Source organism: Colletotrichum fructicola (genome assembly GCF_000319635.2).
Source record: "Colletotrichum fructicola Nara gc5 chromosome Unknown KSG_Nara_v1_contig02, whole genome shotgun sequence".
Taxonomy (NCBI): Eukaryota; Fungi; Ascomycota; class Sordariomycetes; order Glomerellales; family Glomerellaceae; genus Colletotrichum; species Colletotrichum fructicola.
Genome location: NW_027094052.1, coordinates 5,697,488 through 5,713,876, shown reverse-complemented (window position 1 = coordinate 5,713,876; position 16,389 = coordinate 5,697,488). Strand labels below are relative to the sequence as shown.

The 16,389-nt window shown below is 52.7% G+C and overlaps 5 protein-coding genes across 5 annotated transcripts; 3 read left to right on the top strand and 2 right to left on the bottom strand.

Moving 5' to 3' along the window:
• Positions 1-224: 224 nt before the first annotated feature.
• CGGC5_v004371 (Aromatic amino acid aminotransferase) lies at positions 225-2,100 on the top strand (the record flags this gene model as incomplete). The annotated part of the gene is made up of 6 exons (XM_032025963.1): positions 225-363; positions 419-595; positions 657-978; positions 1,038-1,129; positions 1,178-1,956; positions 2,038-2,100. 6 exons carry the CDS (start codon positions 225-227, stop codon positions 2,098-2,100), a joined length of 1,572 nt encoding a protein of 523 aa, XP_031877473.1.
• A 252-nt stretch (positions 2,101-2,352) lies between these two features.
• CGGC5_v004370 (uncharacterized protein) lies at positions 2,353-3,155 on the bottom strand (the record flags this gene model as incomplete). Its single annotated transcript, XM_032025966.1, has 4 exons — positions 2,353-2,505; positions 2,586-2,609; positions 2,671-3,054; positions 3,105-3,155. 4 exons carry the CDS (start codon positions 3,153-3,155, stop codon positions 2,353-2,355), a joined length of 612 nt encoding a protein of 203 aa, XP_031877513.1.
• A 1,310-nt stretch (positions 3,156-4,465) lies between these two features.
• CGGC5_v004369 (uncharacterized protein) lies at positions 4,466-5,977 on the bottom strand (the record flags this gene model as incomplete). The annotated part of the gene is made up of 2 exons (XM_032025967.1): positions 4,466-5,207; positions 5,265-5,977. 2 exons carry the CDS (start codon positions 5,975-5,977, stop codon positions 4,466-4,468), a joined length of 1,455 nt encoding a protein of 484 aa, XP_031877519.1.
• A 1,891-nt stretch (positions 5,978-7,868) lies between these two features.
• Positions 7,869-9,077, top strand: CGGC5_v004368 (uncharacterized protein; the record flags this gene model as incomplete). Its single annotated transcript, XM_032025968.1, has 3 exons — positions 7,869-8,281; positions 8,347-8,912; positions 9,004-9,077. The coding sequence occupies 3 exons, from the start codon at positions 7,869-7,871 to the stop codon at positions 9,075-9,077; spliced, it is 1,053 nt and encodes a 350-aa protein (XP_031877514.1).
• Positions 9,078-13,851: 4,774 nt separating this feature from the next.
• YSL5 (putative metal-nicotianamine transporter YSL5) lies at positions 13,852-16,242 on the top strand (the record flags this gene model as incomplete). The annotated part of the gene is made up of 3 exons (XM_032025969.1): positions 13,852-14,143; positions 14,197-14,853; positions 14,939-16,242. 3 exons carry the CDS (start codon positions 13,852-13,854, stop codon positions 16,240-16,242), a joined length of 2,253 nt encoding a protein of 750 aa, XP_031877515.1.
• Positions 16,243-16,389: the final 147 nt, after the last annotated feature.

Genomic DNA, 16,389 nt, shown 5'->3' with positions numbered 1-16,389 from the left:
CTCCGGCCGAAGACTTCTCGCCTAGGCTTGTTAATGACAATGAATGGACAAATTGCAATGACCAGGTTCCGTAATGAGAAAATGGCGATGGATTAGATAAGAGGCCATAGATCATGAATGCAGCGCCCGTTTACCTCAGCTGTGTGGCCTTCGACGCCGAATAACGGACATCTATTACAACCAACACCAAAGTCGACCACACACCTCTCTCTTACACGGGCAAGATGGGCAGCATCGATAGGATCCCTTCCAATGTGGACCTTTCCCACCACATCAATGCCAAGAGCAAAGCTCGGCATCCATCACCATTGAAAGACATCATCAAGTTTATGGGCTATGATGCCATGATAAGTTTTGCTGGAGGTAGTTCACATTCATACTGAGGGTATTGACATGATGATGCTCAAAAACTGTGCAGGACTCCCACATCCATCTCTTTTCCCGCTTGAAGAGGCCAGATTCAGTTGTTTGACTCCAGAAGCTTCCCTCGCCGGAGACCGCAAGGTGGGGGCCGAGAACCCGGACATACTGAGTCTCACTCTTGGCCGAGGTGCATCACCTGGCGATCTAGAGCTGTCTCAATTTCTGCAATATGGTATAAAACCAATTTCGAGCTCCAATCAACGAAATGAAACATAAATCTGACTTCATGATAGGCTCTGGGGCCGGCAACCGCCAGCTAGTTGAACTAGCCAAAGAGCTGACCGAGACAGTCCATGCGCCTCCATGCAATTACGAATGTCTGCTGCACCCGGGAAATACAAACGCTTGGGCAAAGGTTGTCGGACTTCTTTGTGAAGAAAACGACTTTGTTCTCGTCGAGGAGTTTACCTATCCTTCGGCTCAGGCTCTTTGGATCCCCCTTGGGATCAAGGCCGTGCCCATCCCAGCCGATGCAGATGGTATCTTGTCACAAGACCTCCGATCAACTCTTCAGAACTGGGATGAGGAGAAGAGAGGGGGCCCTAGACCTAGAGTGTAAGTTCTTTTCCAGTAACAGCACTGAGGTCTCGGCTTTAGGATCTGACTAGAAGCAGACTTTACTTGGTTTCCGTGGGATCAAACCCCACCGGTATCACTATCTCAGCCCAAAGGCGTAGGGAGATATACGGAGTTTGTGTTGAATTTGGTAAGAGCAGACCTCATTATATGTTATTAGAAAACTCACAATGCGCAGATATCATTATAGTCGAGGATGACCCGTACTATTTCTTGCAATTCCCCGGGTACCTTACCCCCAAGGAACCCGCATTCCAACCCAAGCCGACAAAGGAATTTCTCAAGAGTCTGGTCCCGACATTCCTGTCAATGGATGTCCAAGGCCGTGTGATACGCCTCGAATCTTTCTCAAAGACTCTTTTCCCAGGACTTCGCATGGGGTACTTCGTGGCCAACCCAGTCTTCACTGAACGTCTTCTCCGCGCGACAGAAGTTGAGACACAAGACCCGGCAGGTCTCAGCCAAGCTCTTGTATTGGGCTTACTCCGACGCTGGGGCATTGACGGCTATCTGACCTGGCTTCAGAGTCTCCAGTTCCAGTACCGCGAGAGGAGAGATTGGCTGCTTGACGCGTTCCACGCACGCTTCGTCGTTCTCCCCGCCGCCAAGTCACCGGTGCCTCAGGCACAGGGGCTTGTCGCATGCGTCAGGGCTGAGCAAAGTGCAGAGTTGCGACCAGTCTTCAGCTTCGTTGATCCTGGTGCTGGCATGTTCGTCTGGTGCAAGTTCTACTTTGATGGTATTGAGGAGTTCATGGAAATGGAAAAGTCTGGCGCCAGCAAAGACCCAGAGCAGGATTTTGCGGACGAGTTGTGGAAAGCGTGGGCTGGTGAGCTCGTACTTCTGACCCCGGGATCTTATTATCATGCGTGGCAAGGGCCGGACATGACGACAACAAAGGCACGAGGTGCCGACTCACGAACGGCGCACTTCCGCTTTTCGTTTGCAACACCGACGGTAAGTAAAGACGCCGATAATCCAGACTCATTCGAGAGTCATTCTTGGTCCCACTTGCTAATGATAATACCCACTGTGCAGAAGGAGCAGATCGATACTGGCGTTGAACGCCTGTCAAAGGTTATAGAGAGGTATTGGCGGTAAACTTGCCGCGAGATGGAGAGTCTATTGGGCTTAGACATTATCTAAATTAAGACTTTTCTATTAAGAAGTGTGCAGTGAGCAGTGAAAGCTCTCGCGTTCATTGCCAATGATAAATTTACCAATGCGCCCTGCCTTATATGTGAAATGTGTCCAGAGAAGTGAAGCTTGCTGCATCCGAGCCATTTGGGACCCGCACAGACTTGATTGTTGTCTGATTCATGTGACATGCGAATTCAACCCGCCTGACTTGTCTTAACAGTCTTCCCAACGAACGATGACATTCCAGTCGTCGGGGTGGAAGGCCTGCCCAGCAAACTTGGGTCGAGTCTGTTGGCACATCGTTTGGATCGCATAGATACCAGCCGTAATGGAGCTGAAACCACTGAGTTCTCTCGTTTGCGCTCCCTGCCACAAATCATCCATCAGCCTCCTTCAGGTCTTACAAGGAAATTGGGGGTCACGTTCAGAGAAGGAGGGAGACTTACATCGTTACACCACCAAACGGCGACCTGGTGATCAAAATAGATCAGCTAAAAGCGACTTCAACGCGGATGTTCTTTTCTCTCTTACCTTGTAACCGCAACTAACCCTGCCACAGTTTGCCGGGCCACCACCGTTCTTAGGCCTTCCCCCAATGTCGTTGAGATATCGGACCGCACTCATGACCTCAGACGACTTGGCCGGTTCGAAATTGTCGCAGATGACCCTGTCGAGCGGGAACGTCGTCACAGCACGGCTCTGCAATTCATGTGGACTCTTTATATCTTCCTCCTGTTCTGGGAGATCATCAATGTTGAATGATCTCTTGAAGTCCGGGTTGATTTTCTCAATCTGCTGAATGACTTCCTCCGCCGTTCCGTTTAGGCGAAGCGCATCACCACTTGGATGGGCTCTTACTTCCCACTCAGGCACAAAGACATCGTATCCTAGAATTGGGGCCTCGGTTGCTGTGGTCTAGAATCTTGTTAGCGTACGTTCCAGAGACTTCTAGAATTGCAACGAACCAAAATGGCCATCAAGGCCGCCATTAGCAGGGCAAAGTATCCGGTATACATATTGAACGAGTGTGGTGCGATGAACTCAAGGCCGGACCTGGGCTGAGCTGTCGAATTATTGGTTAATGGACAAGTGGGGTAGAACCGATCTGAAGGCAGACATTTTCTTTATGAAATATCCGGAAGACAGTGTCTGGAGACCGTAGATCCGCTACGGCACTGTTGTAATACAATGCAAGAGGAATCCAAGTCTCTCCAAGACATGCCCAGAGAAGACCAAGCCACGGCGAAGCCTTGGTGGCTCCGCGAAGGGCAAGAAGATCGCTGTCTTTGCGTTTGACAAAAAGAAGCAATCTTTGGATGCGGGTCTGCTTGTGGAAAGAAATAATCCAAGCTTCCAAGACCGAAGCGCGAGTTCCTAGGCGGGGTAGTAGCAATGCCGGAAAACCCTAAGGGAAAAGACCCCTTTAAACCATGCCAATCACCCGACGAGTATAAGCCTGTATCTGATCTGAAAGAGATTGATGGATTGTCCTGTGGACTGTCGGAGAGGAAAGATCGACAGTGTTGCCCCTAGAATGCGCAAACAGCTAATCAAATCGCCCGATCGGGTCCTTAGGAAGAGCAAGGGATGGCTTGGCTTTGTAAGTATGTGGGAATGAGGTACGGATCTCTCAAAAGATTCGACATCAGTCAACCAGCCGTTTCTTCAACTGATCGAGATTTCCGAAACCACACCTACTGCTTTCGAACCCTCTAGGTCTGTCGAACCACCGCTGAAAGAGGTTTCCCTTGCGTGTTTGGTCAACGAAAGGCGTTTTGTATGCTCATCAGCGCAGAGCCACTGGAAAAAGCACGTGTGTTTTCCAACAAACGTTTCCAAGAGGTACGTGCGTTCTACCTTGAGAAATATTCCATTGAGCATCGAGTATTGTCTTGGACCAACAAACAGCCGACCGGGCCACATGCCCCAAGAAACATGGAGTTTTGGCCACCGGCTACCCCTTGCCGGATTGCCAAAGGTTTTATGGCAGAAAAGCTCAACGGCGGGCAATCCTCAAAGTCCGAGTGCTTGGCGTTGCCTATCCTGTCAAACTTCAGCACAAGCTGTTGGCAGAGACATAAGCTCCGACCGGTGCCGGGATCGGGTCCACCCGGAGTAGCCGGATGTCCACACTTCGGGCCGATGTCGATTTGCGGCCGTAGGTTGATGTACGCGTCGAAAAGCGGGATGGAATCCTAGGCACACCGCAGCCTACTCAATTGTGTCTCATTAGAACGATAATCCAAGTTTCATTAATCAATATGACGGAGCTTCTCTCGTCAATCTGGTTTCTGTTCTATCCCTTTCCGGCTGTCTGCCTAGGTCTCTATTTCGTGTTCTCTGCAGGATCGGTAGCTTCGTATCTCACTGCTGTGACAACATCCAGTTGTATATACGGCCCCTCCACAATCACCGGCAATGAATATGGCGGCGACGGAACCTCATATGAGCGCACCGATCGCACAATGGGCATTTCGTGCGCATTGACATACGACTTTCCCCAAGGTCGCAAACCCCCATGTCTCCACCACCACCACTCTTTCTTCCCGCCACTATTCGTAGGTTGGAGCTCCGAGATAGGAACCCTTCTGCTGATTGGTCCTCGAATGATGACTCGGTGCCCATACTCGCGTATCGGGGTTCGCATGAAGGCGTACCTATCAAGCCCTGTATCGTGCACATCCTGAGGTGCGCTGAAGATGATCGTTGTCGTCCACAAGATGCAGTTGAAGAGGCCGTTCGCGGCCAGGACGCAGCCAGCGAATGCGAAGTATGGTATACCAAGGTCGATCCCTAATAGAGACGTGATTCGACCGACGACTAATGGAACGCTACAGCCGATGTAAACGAACGGGTACAGCAAGAATGCCGGATGATAGCCGGAGAGTTGTCGCTGTCCCGTTTCTTGGTTGTTGCGCTTTTCTGGCAAGTGCCGGCAGCTCCGCTTCTGGCGCCACAATGTAAAGAAAACAAAAGAATACAAGAATATCGTGAGAACGATCGATACGATAACCCAGAAGTAGTGAGCCCATAGGCGCCAAGGGTCGTATGCCGTGGAGATCCAACACCTGGTCGCCGTGTGTTAGCTGACATGGAATCACATTAGCAGCTCAAAGCTGTCTTACCACACATTCGCTCTCATGAAGAAGGACTCTCCAGGCGGCGCAGTTTGTGCCGTGATTCCGACTCCAGCGCCATTGACTACAAAATCGAAAGTCCAGAGAACAGCGATCGCAGTGTATACCGCCCATGGCGGCACCTTGTATCCCAGACCGACAGTCAAAAACGTATTGACCGAGATGAGCGAGAGGAACAAACTTGCGGCCAAATTACTCGTGGAACCCAACCAGCCTTGAGCCCAGCAAACCGATGACGGGGCAAATATCCCGTCGGCGTAAACCCAGTAGAAGCTTAACCCGTATGCCAACGCTTCCATCATGTCTGCGATTAGCAGATTGTAGACAAGGATAGGAAACGGGTTCCGGGCCTGCACCGCCTCCTCGATCCGTCTTCGTTCCGCCTCGGCATTTCGTTGTTCTTCTTCGGCGGCTAACCTGTCGAGTTCTTGAAGCCGAGCGAAGCCTTGCGCCCCGGATGCGGGCGCATCAAGCCCAAGAGTGAGATCCGGAACTCCGCCAATGACGACATTTGGCCGTGCGTCGTCGGGCTGCTTCTTTTGGGTCAGCCGCTCCTTCAAGAGCTTATACGAAATGAAGAGCCAAAGAATCAACGTTGATAGGAACGAAAGGAATGAAACTGCAGTCAAAATGATGAGTCCACTGCGATGGTTCTCCGGAAGGGGTGCCAGTGTCCCGCGCAATTGCGCCGCAGTGGACATGATTGAGCTGACATTGAAGCATGTGAAGTGACGCGCGTAATGATAGGACCGTCATGGAAGATATAACAACCTGCGGATACACGCTGTACATATTCTGCCTTCAAAGACGTGAATGTCGTTCGGGTTTGCCCTTCTTTAGGCATTCCACAAAGCTTACTCGATCCTTGGCCCATGCCTTTCGCAGAACCGTTTAATGCCCGCGGGGTGAATTCTGCCAGCAAGACCGACAGAATTGATCCTTTTCCAGCCTACATAGGCGCATACAGAGGGGGAAAATAAAACTCTGTTGATCGTGAACCAATGAGTAGAAGGTCTTGCCGGCAAAACTCTAACACCAGTTGCTTCGCGACTGAAGTCAAAGTCGCGTGGCTTTCCGCTTTCTAGTTCGTCACCTCGTATGCTTCGGGCGATCAAGGTTGCTAATGGCGAAATATGTCCTAGTTAAATGGCGGATCGCATGTGTTTCATACCATCTCACCTACAAGCATTGACCGCGTTGGCGGTTGCAGACGACATGGACACACGTGGTTTAGATTGCTGAGAGAACCTCCGCGGAGCCCCCAGCTACCCGAGCGGCTCGGATTCTACAGCTGCTTCTGCTGGCTTCAGCTCGTAGTATTAGACTTCAGCCTGACTAGCAAGCCAACACGCTCGTAGGGCGATCAATCGCTCAGGCCTTTCTGGCCCTGGCTTCGTCGCAGCTTTTCGTTATCGGGGAGATGCGGGGAACTGGCCCGTCCTCTTCTCTTGTCCAGGTTGACCTTCAAGCCCGGCTCGAGGCCCGAATCAGCCCAGCGAATCAGAGGACTTAGCGAAAACTAGGAGTCTCACAGTTTAACCTAGAGGCCCACGCTGATAGACTTGATGTTTTCAATTCAACTACGGAGCCGAAGGAATCCGACAGGAAGAGACAGGTGCGATGTCTCCGAGCAAGTCATGTGCTGTTCATCCTGATAAACTGGCCTTTGAAAAGTCGCATTGCCAAGTTCCGGCACCAAGATCTCTTCCGTGCCACGGATGTTGCGAGATTCTCGGGTGCCACGGTCCCGGGCAGCCAGGAGCGCATTGGCAGCTGGCGCTCCCGGCTTACTAAAATGAACGAGAGGGGAAAGAAATCGAATGCGGTACCGAACTTCCTTAAAGGCATGACATCGTCTTGGTATGGATTCCTTTCACTCGGCATCTTCCGACAAATAAGTAGCCTGCGCGGCGTTTATCAGACTGCCTGACTGCTTCAACGTCGCCGAGGAACGGCCGGGAGTGAAAAGCAGGGTCCTGGCGCCAATTTGGGCTAATTACTCTTTTAACCCAACTTGAAAATCAGTGCAAGCCACGGTTCCAAGATAGATTTAACCCGTGCTCGGTGGGTTGGGCAGATCAGAGAACAACGACATCGCACGGGACGAAGAGGGCAGAAATATCCTACTTTGTTGAGATGAAGAGGTTTGAAATTGATCAACTAGAACCTGACGCCCTATTGATTCCTCCCAAGTCTCACAAGGCTAGTGGATCTTGTTCACAGACCTGGCGTAGCAAGTTCTGACATGAGAAGCTTGATATGAGTGCTTGGAGGTGGATATTGTAACTCAGTGCGCAGACACTGGCTCCCCGCATTACTACAACGTGCAGATCTGAACCACGATATTCGACTCACATGCTCTCGATCTTCGGCGTTTTCAAAGAAAGCCGCTCGCATGCAGCTCGCATGCACGATGAAACTCAGGTCAAGCTGGCAGATGAACCTCGGCACAGAATAGTCATGTTTCAAACCTCCCGGCCGATGTTGCCGCACGGCCCGTCGAAACACGAGTCGAACAGCCCAGATCGAGTAAGTCTGTTCCGAACAAACTTGTTCTTTGAACGAACTTCATGATTGAGATACACGGCGAGAATGGATCCGATTACGATTATCACTGCGGCAGCGTCACTGGCGGGCGCCGTCTTGACCGCGTCGCTGAAGATCAAAAACACCTTGGACCACTTGGATAATGCGCCACAGAATGTTTGCGATATCGCCGAGGAGATTTACGCGGTTCAGTACGCGCTCAGTCAAGTCGAGGATGTGGTTCGTCGAGATCCCAATGTGATTGATCGGCTCGCTCTCGAGGACGTGTTCGCCTTGGCTGTCAAGGGGTGTCATGCGACATTGTTACTCATCCACAAGGAGTATGAGCAGCTCTTCGCCAAGAGCGACTGGAAGACAAAGATCCTAGTATTGTGGAAAGATGGGGAGATGACCCGACTTCTCGGCCGACTCGACAGGAAAAAGGCTACGCTCACCTTGCTCACGCAAACGCTTAATTTGTGAGTCCTATATAGAGCGGCCGTTGTGGTGATTAGCTTGCAGTTTGGCTAACGGCTTCGCGCAGACGCTCGACTCAAGATATCAAAGATCTGCTTATCCAAAACCAATCGACGCTTGTTGCAGCGAGACAAGACAGCTTCGAGACTGTCCCCATCAAGACAGCCCTTGGGGCGAAAGCTGCCGACCCTGCTGAGGAGGACCAGCTTGACAGCGTTTACGGTGACAATGAGTCGATACTGAGCACCACCGAGTTTGACTTCGATTATGACTTGATCAACACGAAGACCTACAGGCGGGCCCTTGCAAGAGCGCAAGCCGCCAGCAGGACACCCAAGGCCGCGCCAATGAATGTGGATAAGCCACTCCCGGAGCTCGTCGAGGAGGCATCGCCTGCATCTCTTCAACCTGTTGCGGAGGAAAAGTTGGATGACGTCACTGAATCAATCAACCTATCTGGAGAGACTCTGGCATCCCAGTACACACTGAGCAGGGCAACGACTCTGCTGCCGGAGTATGAGGCAGTCGAGAGCAGCACCCTTAGTCCAGTGTCCTCGACAACCTCGGTTGAAAAGCACGTTCAGTCTGAGACCAACTTTAGCAACTCGCAACCCCAGGTTCCAGCTCCACAATGTACGTCGGAAATTTCATTGGCGTCTGCACCATCGAAAGATGAGAAAGACCCTAAACGCTTGAGAGGGAGAATTCATAGACATGCTTCTAGGGGGCGACTGCATCAAGTTGACGGAGACGAGAAGCCTCACAGAAGGAGACCTCATGGAAGACCTCCTTTCCTGAAAGCTACCGAAGACTCGTCTCCGTTTGCTTCATCTCAATCACTCCCCTCCGAAGTTGCCACGAAGCAAGAAGATGCGGTTGAAAACGAACATGACGGCAAACGCGACAAAATCAGACAGCGGCACAAGTGCGGTCGTAGAGCTGAAATTCGGCAACGGCACCAAAAGGGGGTTGAGGAGGCCATCGGGAAGGTGGAAGACACGATGCGTCAGCTTAGCCTTGCTGATCCCCCGTCTCTAAGAAGAGAAAGAGGTCGTCGACGACAAGCTGCCTAATTCTGTGGACTGAGATGAAAGGGGAGAAACAGGACTACCAAGACTGCAAACGCCACAATAGGATGCAATCAGTTACCATGTTTCAACCCGCAACATGTGCATTAATCATGTTGATCCGAAAGAGAGAACTTGCGATCCTTTATTCATCATTCGACACCCATCCTGTCACGTTGTAGGTGGGCTGAGTAGAACGAAGATCATCAGTCCCCTTGATAAGCTCCTAAGCTGGTCGCCGAAGATGGTTTCTGAAATGACGAGGAAAAGGAAAGAATTAAGGTGAAAGTAATAGCAAGATCGCTGGGATTTGATAATGTGAACACAATGATTACAAATAGCTCACCGTTTAGAGCCCACAACTTCATGTTTACTTGCCTTTTGAAGTCGCAGCATCGTTCCCACACGTCCGGCCCCGGCGTTCCCATGGGAATCGACTGCCGCTTGCGTACTACTCATCCACAACTATCCATGCCGGTCAATCATCTTCTGCAACCATGGTCATGACTCTATTGTGGACTTATATTAGGCTTTTAGAAGACCAATTTTATCGAATTACTACGCCACACAGCGTGTAACTGTGAGATCAGCGAGCACATTCAAGAGACGAAGAAACATGGAAAATGATGGTGGCTGAAGTGGTCAAATATGACCTATGGATTGCGAGAGCTACAGTTGATATCTTCTTTATGGCCGATGGATGAAATGTCAATGAGCGTCCCCTCCTGGGAGCCTCAAAGTGCCATTCGTGAACCGACATCCGACCAGAAGGACGCGCTAAGAAATGTCCCCATCCCCAGAAAGGGTCTATCCCAAACGGGCATAAGGTTGACATGAGCGCGCGTGCCGCAACCTCAAGGCAGTCTTGGCGCGGCGCAAAGATCCCTTAGACGCGATTCAAAGGTTCCAGACGTTGGGCTAAGCCGGGGCCTGGGGCGGGTGCATGATGGCGCGCGAAGCCATTTCGAGACCCAATGTCCGGGGCTGGAACAGGGCCTTCCCGGGCGAGCCTGCCCCTTGCGGCTTGAACTCACAGGCCGTAGTGAGAACCTAAGATATGGCCAAACAATGTTTTGTCCAGTCCAGTGGCGACTGAGCAATAGGCTACAGGCACGCTTGCGGGAAGACTGGTTGTGGCTTTCGAGCTTTCAGGATGCATGAAATACGTGGTGGGACGGCTATCCACTGTGCCAATCCAGCGGCGCATCGGTATCCGTCCTCGCCTGTTGCCGGAGTTAAGGTTGTGCAACGACATACTGCGCAGATAGGTTGGCGGCACCTCTGGGGTTTCGACATGCGTGATGTTAAAGGAAGTCTCTGGTATCATCCGCATGTGAGCATGTACCAGGTAGGCTGAATTACATGTCGCGAAATTCATTAGACGTGTTGGCAACATTTGGCTCTTCGTGCGTGACATTACATGCTGAAAAGAGCTGAATGAATACATGGACACAAACATTCTCATTTGCCAGAGAGGAGCTTTTTTTCAGTCGCGATTCCAGTTGCTACTTTCGCAGACTGAAGGCTAACAGTGGTTACTGATGTACCCTATGTGTTAGTAGAATTCGAGCACAAAGTTGACGAGACGGGCGTGGAAAGCCGGATGTATATCGTCGGCGCTGAGCTATCGTGCTATCTTGTTCGTGCCCGTTAGCCTCAGGTGCATCCCGGACGCCACATGGGCAATTGGCGGGCAGATCGAGGTTTGGCAGGGGTAGGTAGCGATGGTTTGCCCGGCGTCCTACAAAGGTGCAGGCCGTGATCGCAAAAGTGCTGACAATGCTTCTGCTGACAGATAACAAATGCCCATTGGCCGCCGAGATGGGCGAATTGCTGACTGCCTTGGGTGCGTCAGGGATTCAAAACAGTCAGACGGAGAGATCCTGTGCCGCGTTCTGCGTTGCATCGAGGCAGCAGCTGGGACTCTTTGCCCAAGGGCCCTTTGCATCGCTTCCTTCGTCTGTCGCTGGACGAGTCTGCGATCTAAAGACATGGTAGTCCCCACAAAACGCTCTTCTCTTTGCGATGTTGGCGTAGACGCGTCTTATCTTGACTCTGTGTGTCAAAAAGTGACAGATGTGAGTGATGACAATGACCGAATGTATTCACGTGGCAGAGAGATCCTCTAGTGCATTTGGAAAACGATGAACACCCGAGCTTCAAAAGGCCCTCGGCTGGCAAACACTCAGAAAAACACGAAGATTTTTGCGCTCAATGGTCGATTGAAGTCTTGGCGGCTCCGCATTAAAGGTGGTTGAACGATGAAAAAGACGGGGGTCTTTACCCTAAATGAGACCTATCCCATAGTGATGGCTAGGCTGGTCCTGGCTGAAGGCCGAAGGTCTGCAAGATGCTAAGCCGGGAGCGGCAGCTCGGAGGTGGAGAGGCTACTGCGGGGATACATGCGGTTTAGACTTGGTAATTGCTTAAATTGACACACAGAATGATCTGAATGGGATGTTCGTTAGCGAGATCAGCCAGTGGTTCAATGTTGCAGTACTGTTGTCAGTGGTCACGAGGATGAAGCTGTTGTAACTTTGGACATTGGCAACACTGATTCTGTGCAAGCAACACCCGTTTTCTTCGCCTAACACCGGCTTCACGCGGGTTATGATGCATAAAGTAAGCATAAAATCGCGGCTCGGGTAGCGCTGGAACACTTCGCCGTAGGAGGGGAACGTTGAAGTTGAAAATGAATAAGGGGTCCGTACCACGCCCACATTTTCCCCAATTTGCAGCAGCAAAAACAAACCTCAGAGCCTTCGGGACCCGACTGTTCGTTCCCCAAGTCCTAGAGCACAAAATCTGCTCCAATGGAGACCCCTGCGGCCCAATATCGGGCGGTCCTTTTGTAGCGCGTCTCGTTTTCCGCGACGAATGGCATGGTGATCAGGACCGCCGCTCTGCCAAGACAACTCGCGAAACGTCGAAAGGCACTTTATCCAGTTGCAACAGAATCCACGAGTCATCTTGCGTGCTGTTATCGCGACGCAAAGAGGATCGAAAGGCTGTCATACCAGATGGAGCAGATTTACTTTGTTCGGCACTGTTGATTCTGAGTCGAATGTGTTCCCACCACCAGACGATGTACAAGTGTTCCGCACATTGGCCTCATGGTGGGGGAAGCCGCAAAAAAAGTACCGATGCTGGTTTCTTGGCTAGACTTGAACCCCGGCAGCCAAGATGTTATCGGTAGCAACCGGCTCGGCGATGGCAGCTCGCACACTCAGCTTACTGAGCTGAAAGTCAGCCTCCGCCTGAGGTCTCTTCGCATCGTGAATGCAAGGGTTTCTTCCACTTCTCCAAACCCCGGGGAGCGGCGAACACCTCTGCACCGAGCTTGGTCCTGCTGGTGATCTCTCCACCCCTGGCATCGTCTCCGATCTGGCCATCACGAGTGGCGTCTCGTTTACCAATTTGTTCTTAATGAATGGAATGGCGCCTGTAGCGGCTGTCACGCGAACTGCGGGTGGCTCGACCGAAGAAAGCTTAGCATTCGAATTTCAACCAGCTAACCTCAGTCCAACCTCGTTGATCGACCCAACAAGTTGACCAGTCAAGTCGCCGCTGTTCGCAATGAGCGCCGTGGGATTGCCCTTCTAGAACGCCACCAGAAACGTTACAAGCCCATTCAGGGCCATCAGGATGTTGTTCCCTGGTGATCCTGCAAGGCGTCGGACAAGCTTCGCTTGGCCATTTGGTGACGGGATGCTCTGGAACCCGGGGACTCCACGAGCTGATAACGACCTGCCTATTCAAGCATTGAAGTGCAGTTGAGGCTTACTGCGTCGGCCAAAGGTGCCCATCCTTCCGGTTGATGCCTCAAGATGGTAGGGGTCGACGCGATGAGCGCAGAGGCGAGACGAACGCTCTACACCATCCTCGATTCACGTCGCCGGATCCAGCGAGGGTGGGCAAGCCGTATCCTCTTGTCGTGGGTTAACAGAACTCGCTGCAAACTGACACATCATGAAGTTTGTGCGCCCCCGAGGTAGACTTCACTGCATGCTCCCCGCCCAACAAGCGTACCGCTTCTTATCTGCCATGCACCCTGCACGACGTTCCCCGGAGGCCATCCCACCCTTCGTAGAGACAGGGATGGCTAGCTGGTGCCTCGCCCGGGGGTCCTTTTGCTCGACGCTCGTGCCACCTGGACTCCGACTCGACGATCCCCTCCGCTGGCTGGCCAGCCAGTGGGTGAACCGAACTCTCCCATATCGCTGGGTCTTCTGTTCTGGGCGCAGCAGGGGGGCGGCATCACGCATGTAGGTCCGCCGCGCGGGTGCGACCTTGGGGGAAGAAATGGGGAAAAGCAAAGAACGGGCTACTGCAACCATGTGCCCCGTCATCTAGGATATATATCAACTTTCCCATCCAGCTTCTGCTGTGTCCCGTCTATGTTCTCTCACCCCGCCTTCTGCGTTTCGCAACCACTACCCCGCGCAGGGACTCTGTCTTCATTCTTCACACAGAGCGCGGTGACATACCAGCCAACCTATACAACCATGGCTGAAGAAAAGGTCGCCCCGGTGACCGTCGCTGGCGCTGAGCCTCGTCCGTCCTACAACGGCAGCGCCGTTCATCCCGATGAGAAGGGCGCCATGGGCGGCGAATGGACCGAGCCCGTCGTCGACACCAAGGTTCCCGAAACCGAGGACGTCAAGGGCGAGGAGGATCTCTACCGTCCTTTGGTGATGGACCCCAATATCCCGCATGAGGAGAGCATCCTGACAGTGCGAGCTGTCGTTGTGGGCTGCATTCTCGGCTCTCTGGTCAATGCCTCCAACTTGTATCTTGGTACGTTGATAGCTGTGTCTCGACATCTGTGCAAGACACTAATGATAGTTCAGGATTGAAAACCGGTTTTACGTTTATCGCGTCAATGTTTGGCGCCATCTTCGGCTACGGAGTCATCAAGATGATCTCCAAGTCCAATCTGCCCATTCTTGGAGGCACGTTCGGTCCTCAGGAGAACAGCATCGTCCAGGCAGCCGCTACCGGTGCTGGAGGTATCGCCGGTATCTTCGTGGCCGGTATCCCCGCCATGTACCGTCTCGGAGTCATGGACAGCACACCATCTGGTGATATCGGCAAGATCTTCACGCTGACGATCTGCTGCTCGTTCTTCGGACTCTTCTTCGTTACTCCTCTGCGCAAGTTCTTCATCATCCGAACTGCCAGAGAGCTGAGACTCATGTTCCCCACCAACACCGCCACGGCTCTGACTATTCGCTCCATGCATGCCGGCGTTGCTGGTGCCAGAGACGCTGTTAGCAAGCTCAAGGCGCTTAGTATCGCTTTCGGTATCTGCATTTGCCATCGCGTGGCTTCTTTGTACGCTGTTGGTATTCTCTATGACTGGCACTTCTTCACTTGGATTCACATTTGGAGCGGTTACAGCTCATGGGCGTTGAACATTGAGTCGTGGGGTTGGTATTTTGAGTGGACTACCGCTTTCATTGGTTCCGGTATGCTTATCGGCATGAACTCGGCCTGCTCCATGTTCGGTAAGTCCCCCTTTCCAGTTGCTTACCTCTGTCACTTTTCCTTCTCTCCTTCTTTGGACTTCAGGCTAACGTGCTTTCTCCCAAGGTGGTGCCGTTCTTGCCTGGGGTCTCATTGGTCCTTTGCTGGTGCACTACGGCGAGTGTGTTGGACTCGATGCCAGTGACGGGGATCCTAATTGGAACGGATACTACGCCTTTACTTCGCTCAAGAACCCCCGCGAGCCATCTCCCAGATACTGGCTGTTGTGGCCTGGTGTGATGGTCATGGTGTGTGCCAGCATGGCTGAGCTGATTGTTCACTGGAAGATCATCTACATCGGCTTTGGCGCTGGCTGGAAGTCGATCTGCGTCTCTATCCACACCCTGCTCATGAAGCGCAACAAGCGTGTCAACTTCTTCGCCAAGGTTGCCGAGCGCGAGGAGAAGCTGGACGAGAACGCCATCGCCGACCCTGCTAGACCTGACCAGCAGGTCGCCACATGGATCTGGGTCACTGGCCTGTTCGCCTCCATCATTCTCTCCATCATCATCATGGCCCTGCAATGGGAGGTCAACGTCGGCATCACAATCCTCGCCCTCATCCTCGCCTTCCTATTCTCCTTCCTCGCCATCCAGATCGGTGGTGTGACGGATCAGACTCCCCTGACGGCTGCTGCCAAGGCCTCTCAACTCGTCATCGGTGGTGCCACCAGCGGCTCTCACTACGGCGTCCAGCACGCGCAACGTATCAACCTCATCTCCGCCGGTCTCGCCGCCGGTGCCGCAGACGTTGCCACGGCCCTGACCTCCGACTTCCGCACCGGTTTCCTCCTCGGAACCCCGCCCAACAAACAGTTCATCGCCCAGGCCATCGGCACGTTCTGCAGTGTCTGGCTTGCCCCCGGCCTGTTCGTCCTCTTCACCACCGCCTACCCGTGCATCATCGACGCCGATATCGAGCACTGCCCCTTCGGTGTGCCGAGTGTGGCGGCATGGCAAGCCGTCGCGAGAGTTGTCACAGAGCCAAACATCTCTATCCCGCTCTCTTCTGGCATCTTTGCGGTCGTTCTGGGTATCGTGTCGATTCTCCAGGTCATCGTGCGCCACTACTACCTCACTGGCCCTCGGGAGAAGTACCAGGACTTCCTGCCCAACTGGGGCGCCATTGCCTTGTCTTTCGTCATTCCTGGACCCGTCTTCGTCAACGCTGCCTTCCTCGGTGCTATTATCGCCTTCGTGTGGCGCAGATGGAAGCCAGCAAGCTTTGAGAAGCTCGCGTACGCCGTCGCTGCTGGCATGATCGCTGGTGAGGGTATGGGAGGTGTTGTGAATGCCATCTTGACGCTGGGCAATGTCGCTGGCGATAGATACGGCACCAAGGGCCTGGCCTGTCCTCTGAATGAGTGCTAATTTGGCATTACACTGTTCAGGTCGAGTCTACGCGGCTCGGCTCATGGGATTGTGTCATGGATTCTTATAATGCGAATGGTTGAGATAGTCACGAGCGCTTACGCTAAATGTCGTCCATGTTGAGTTGGGGAGAGAGATACCAAAATG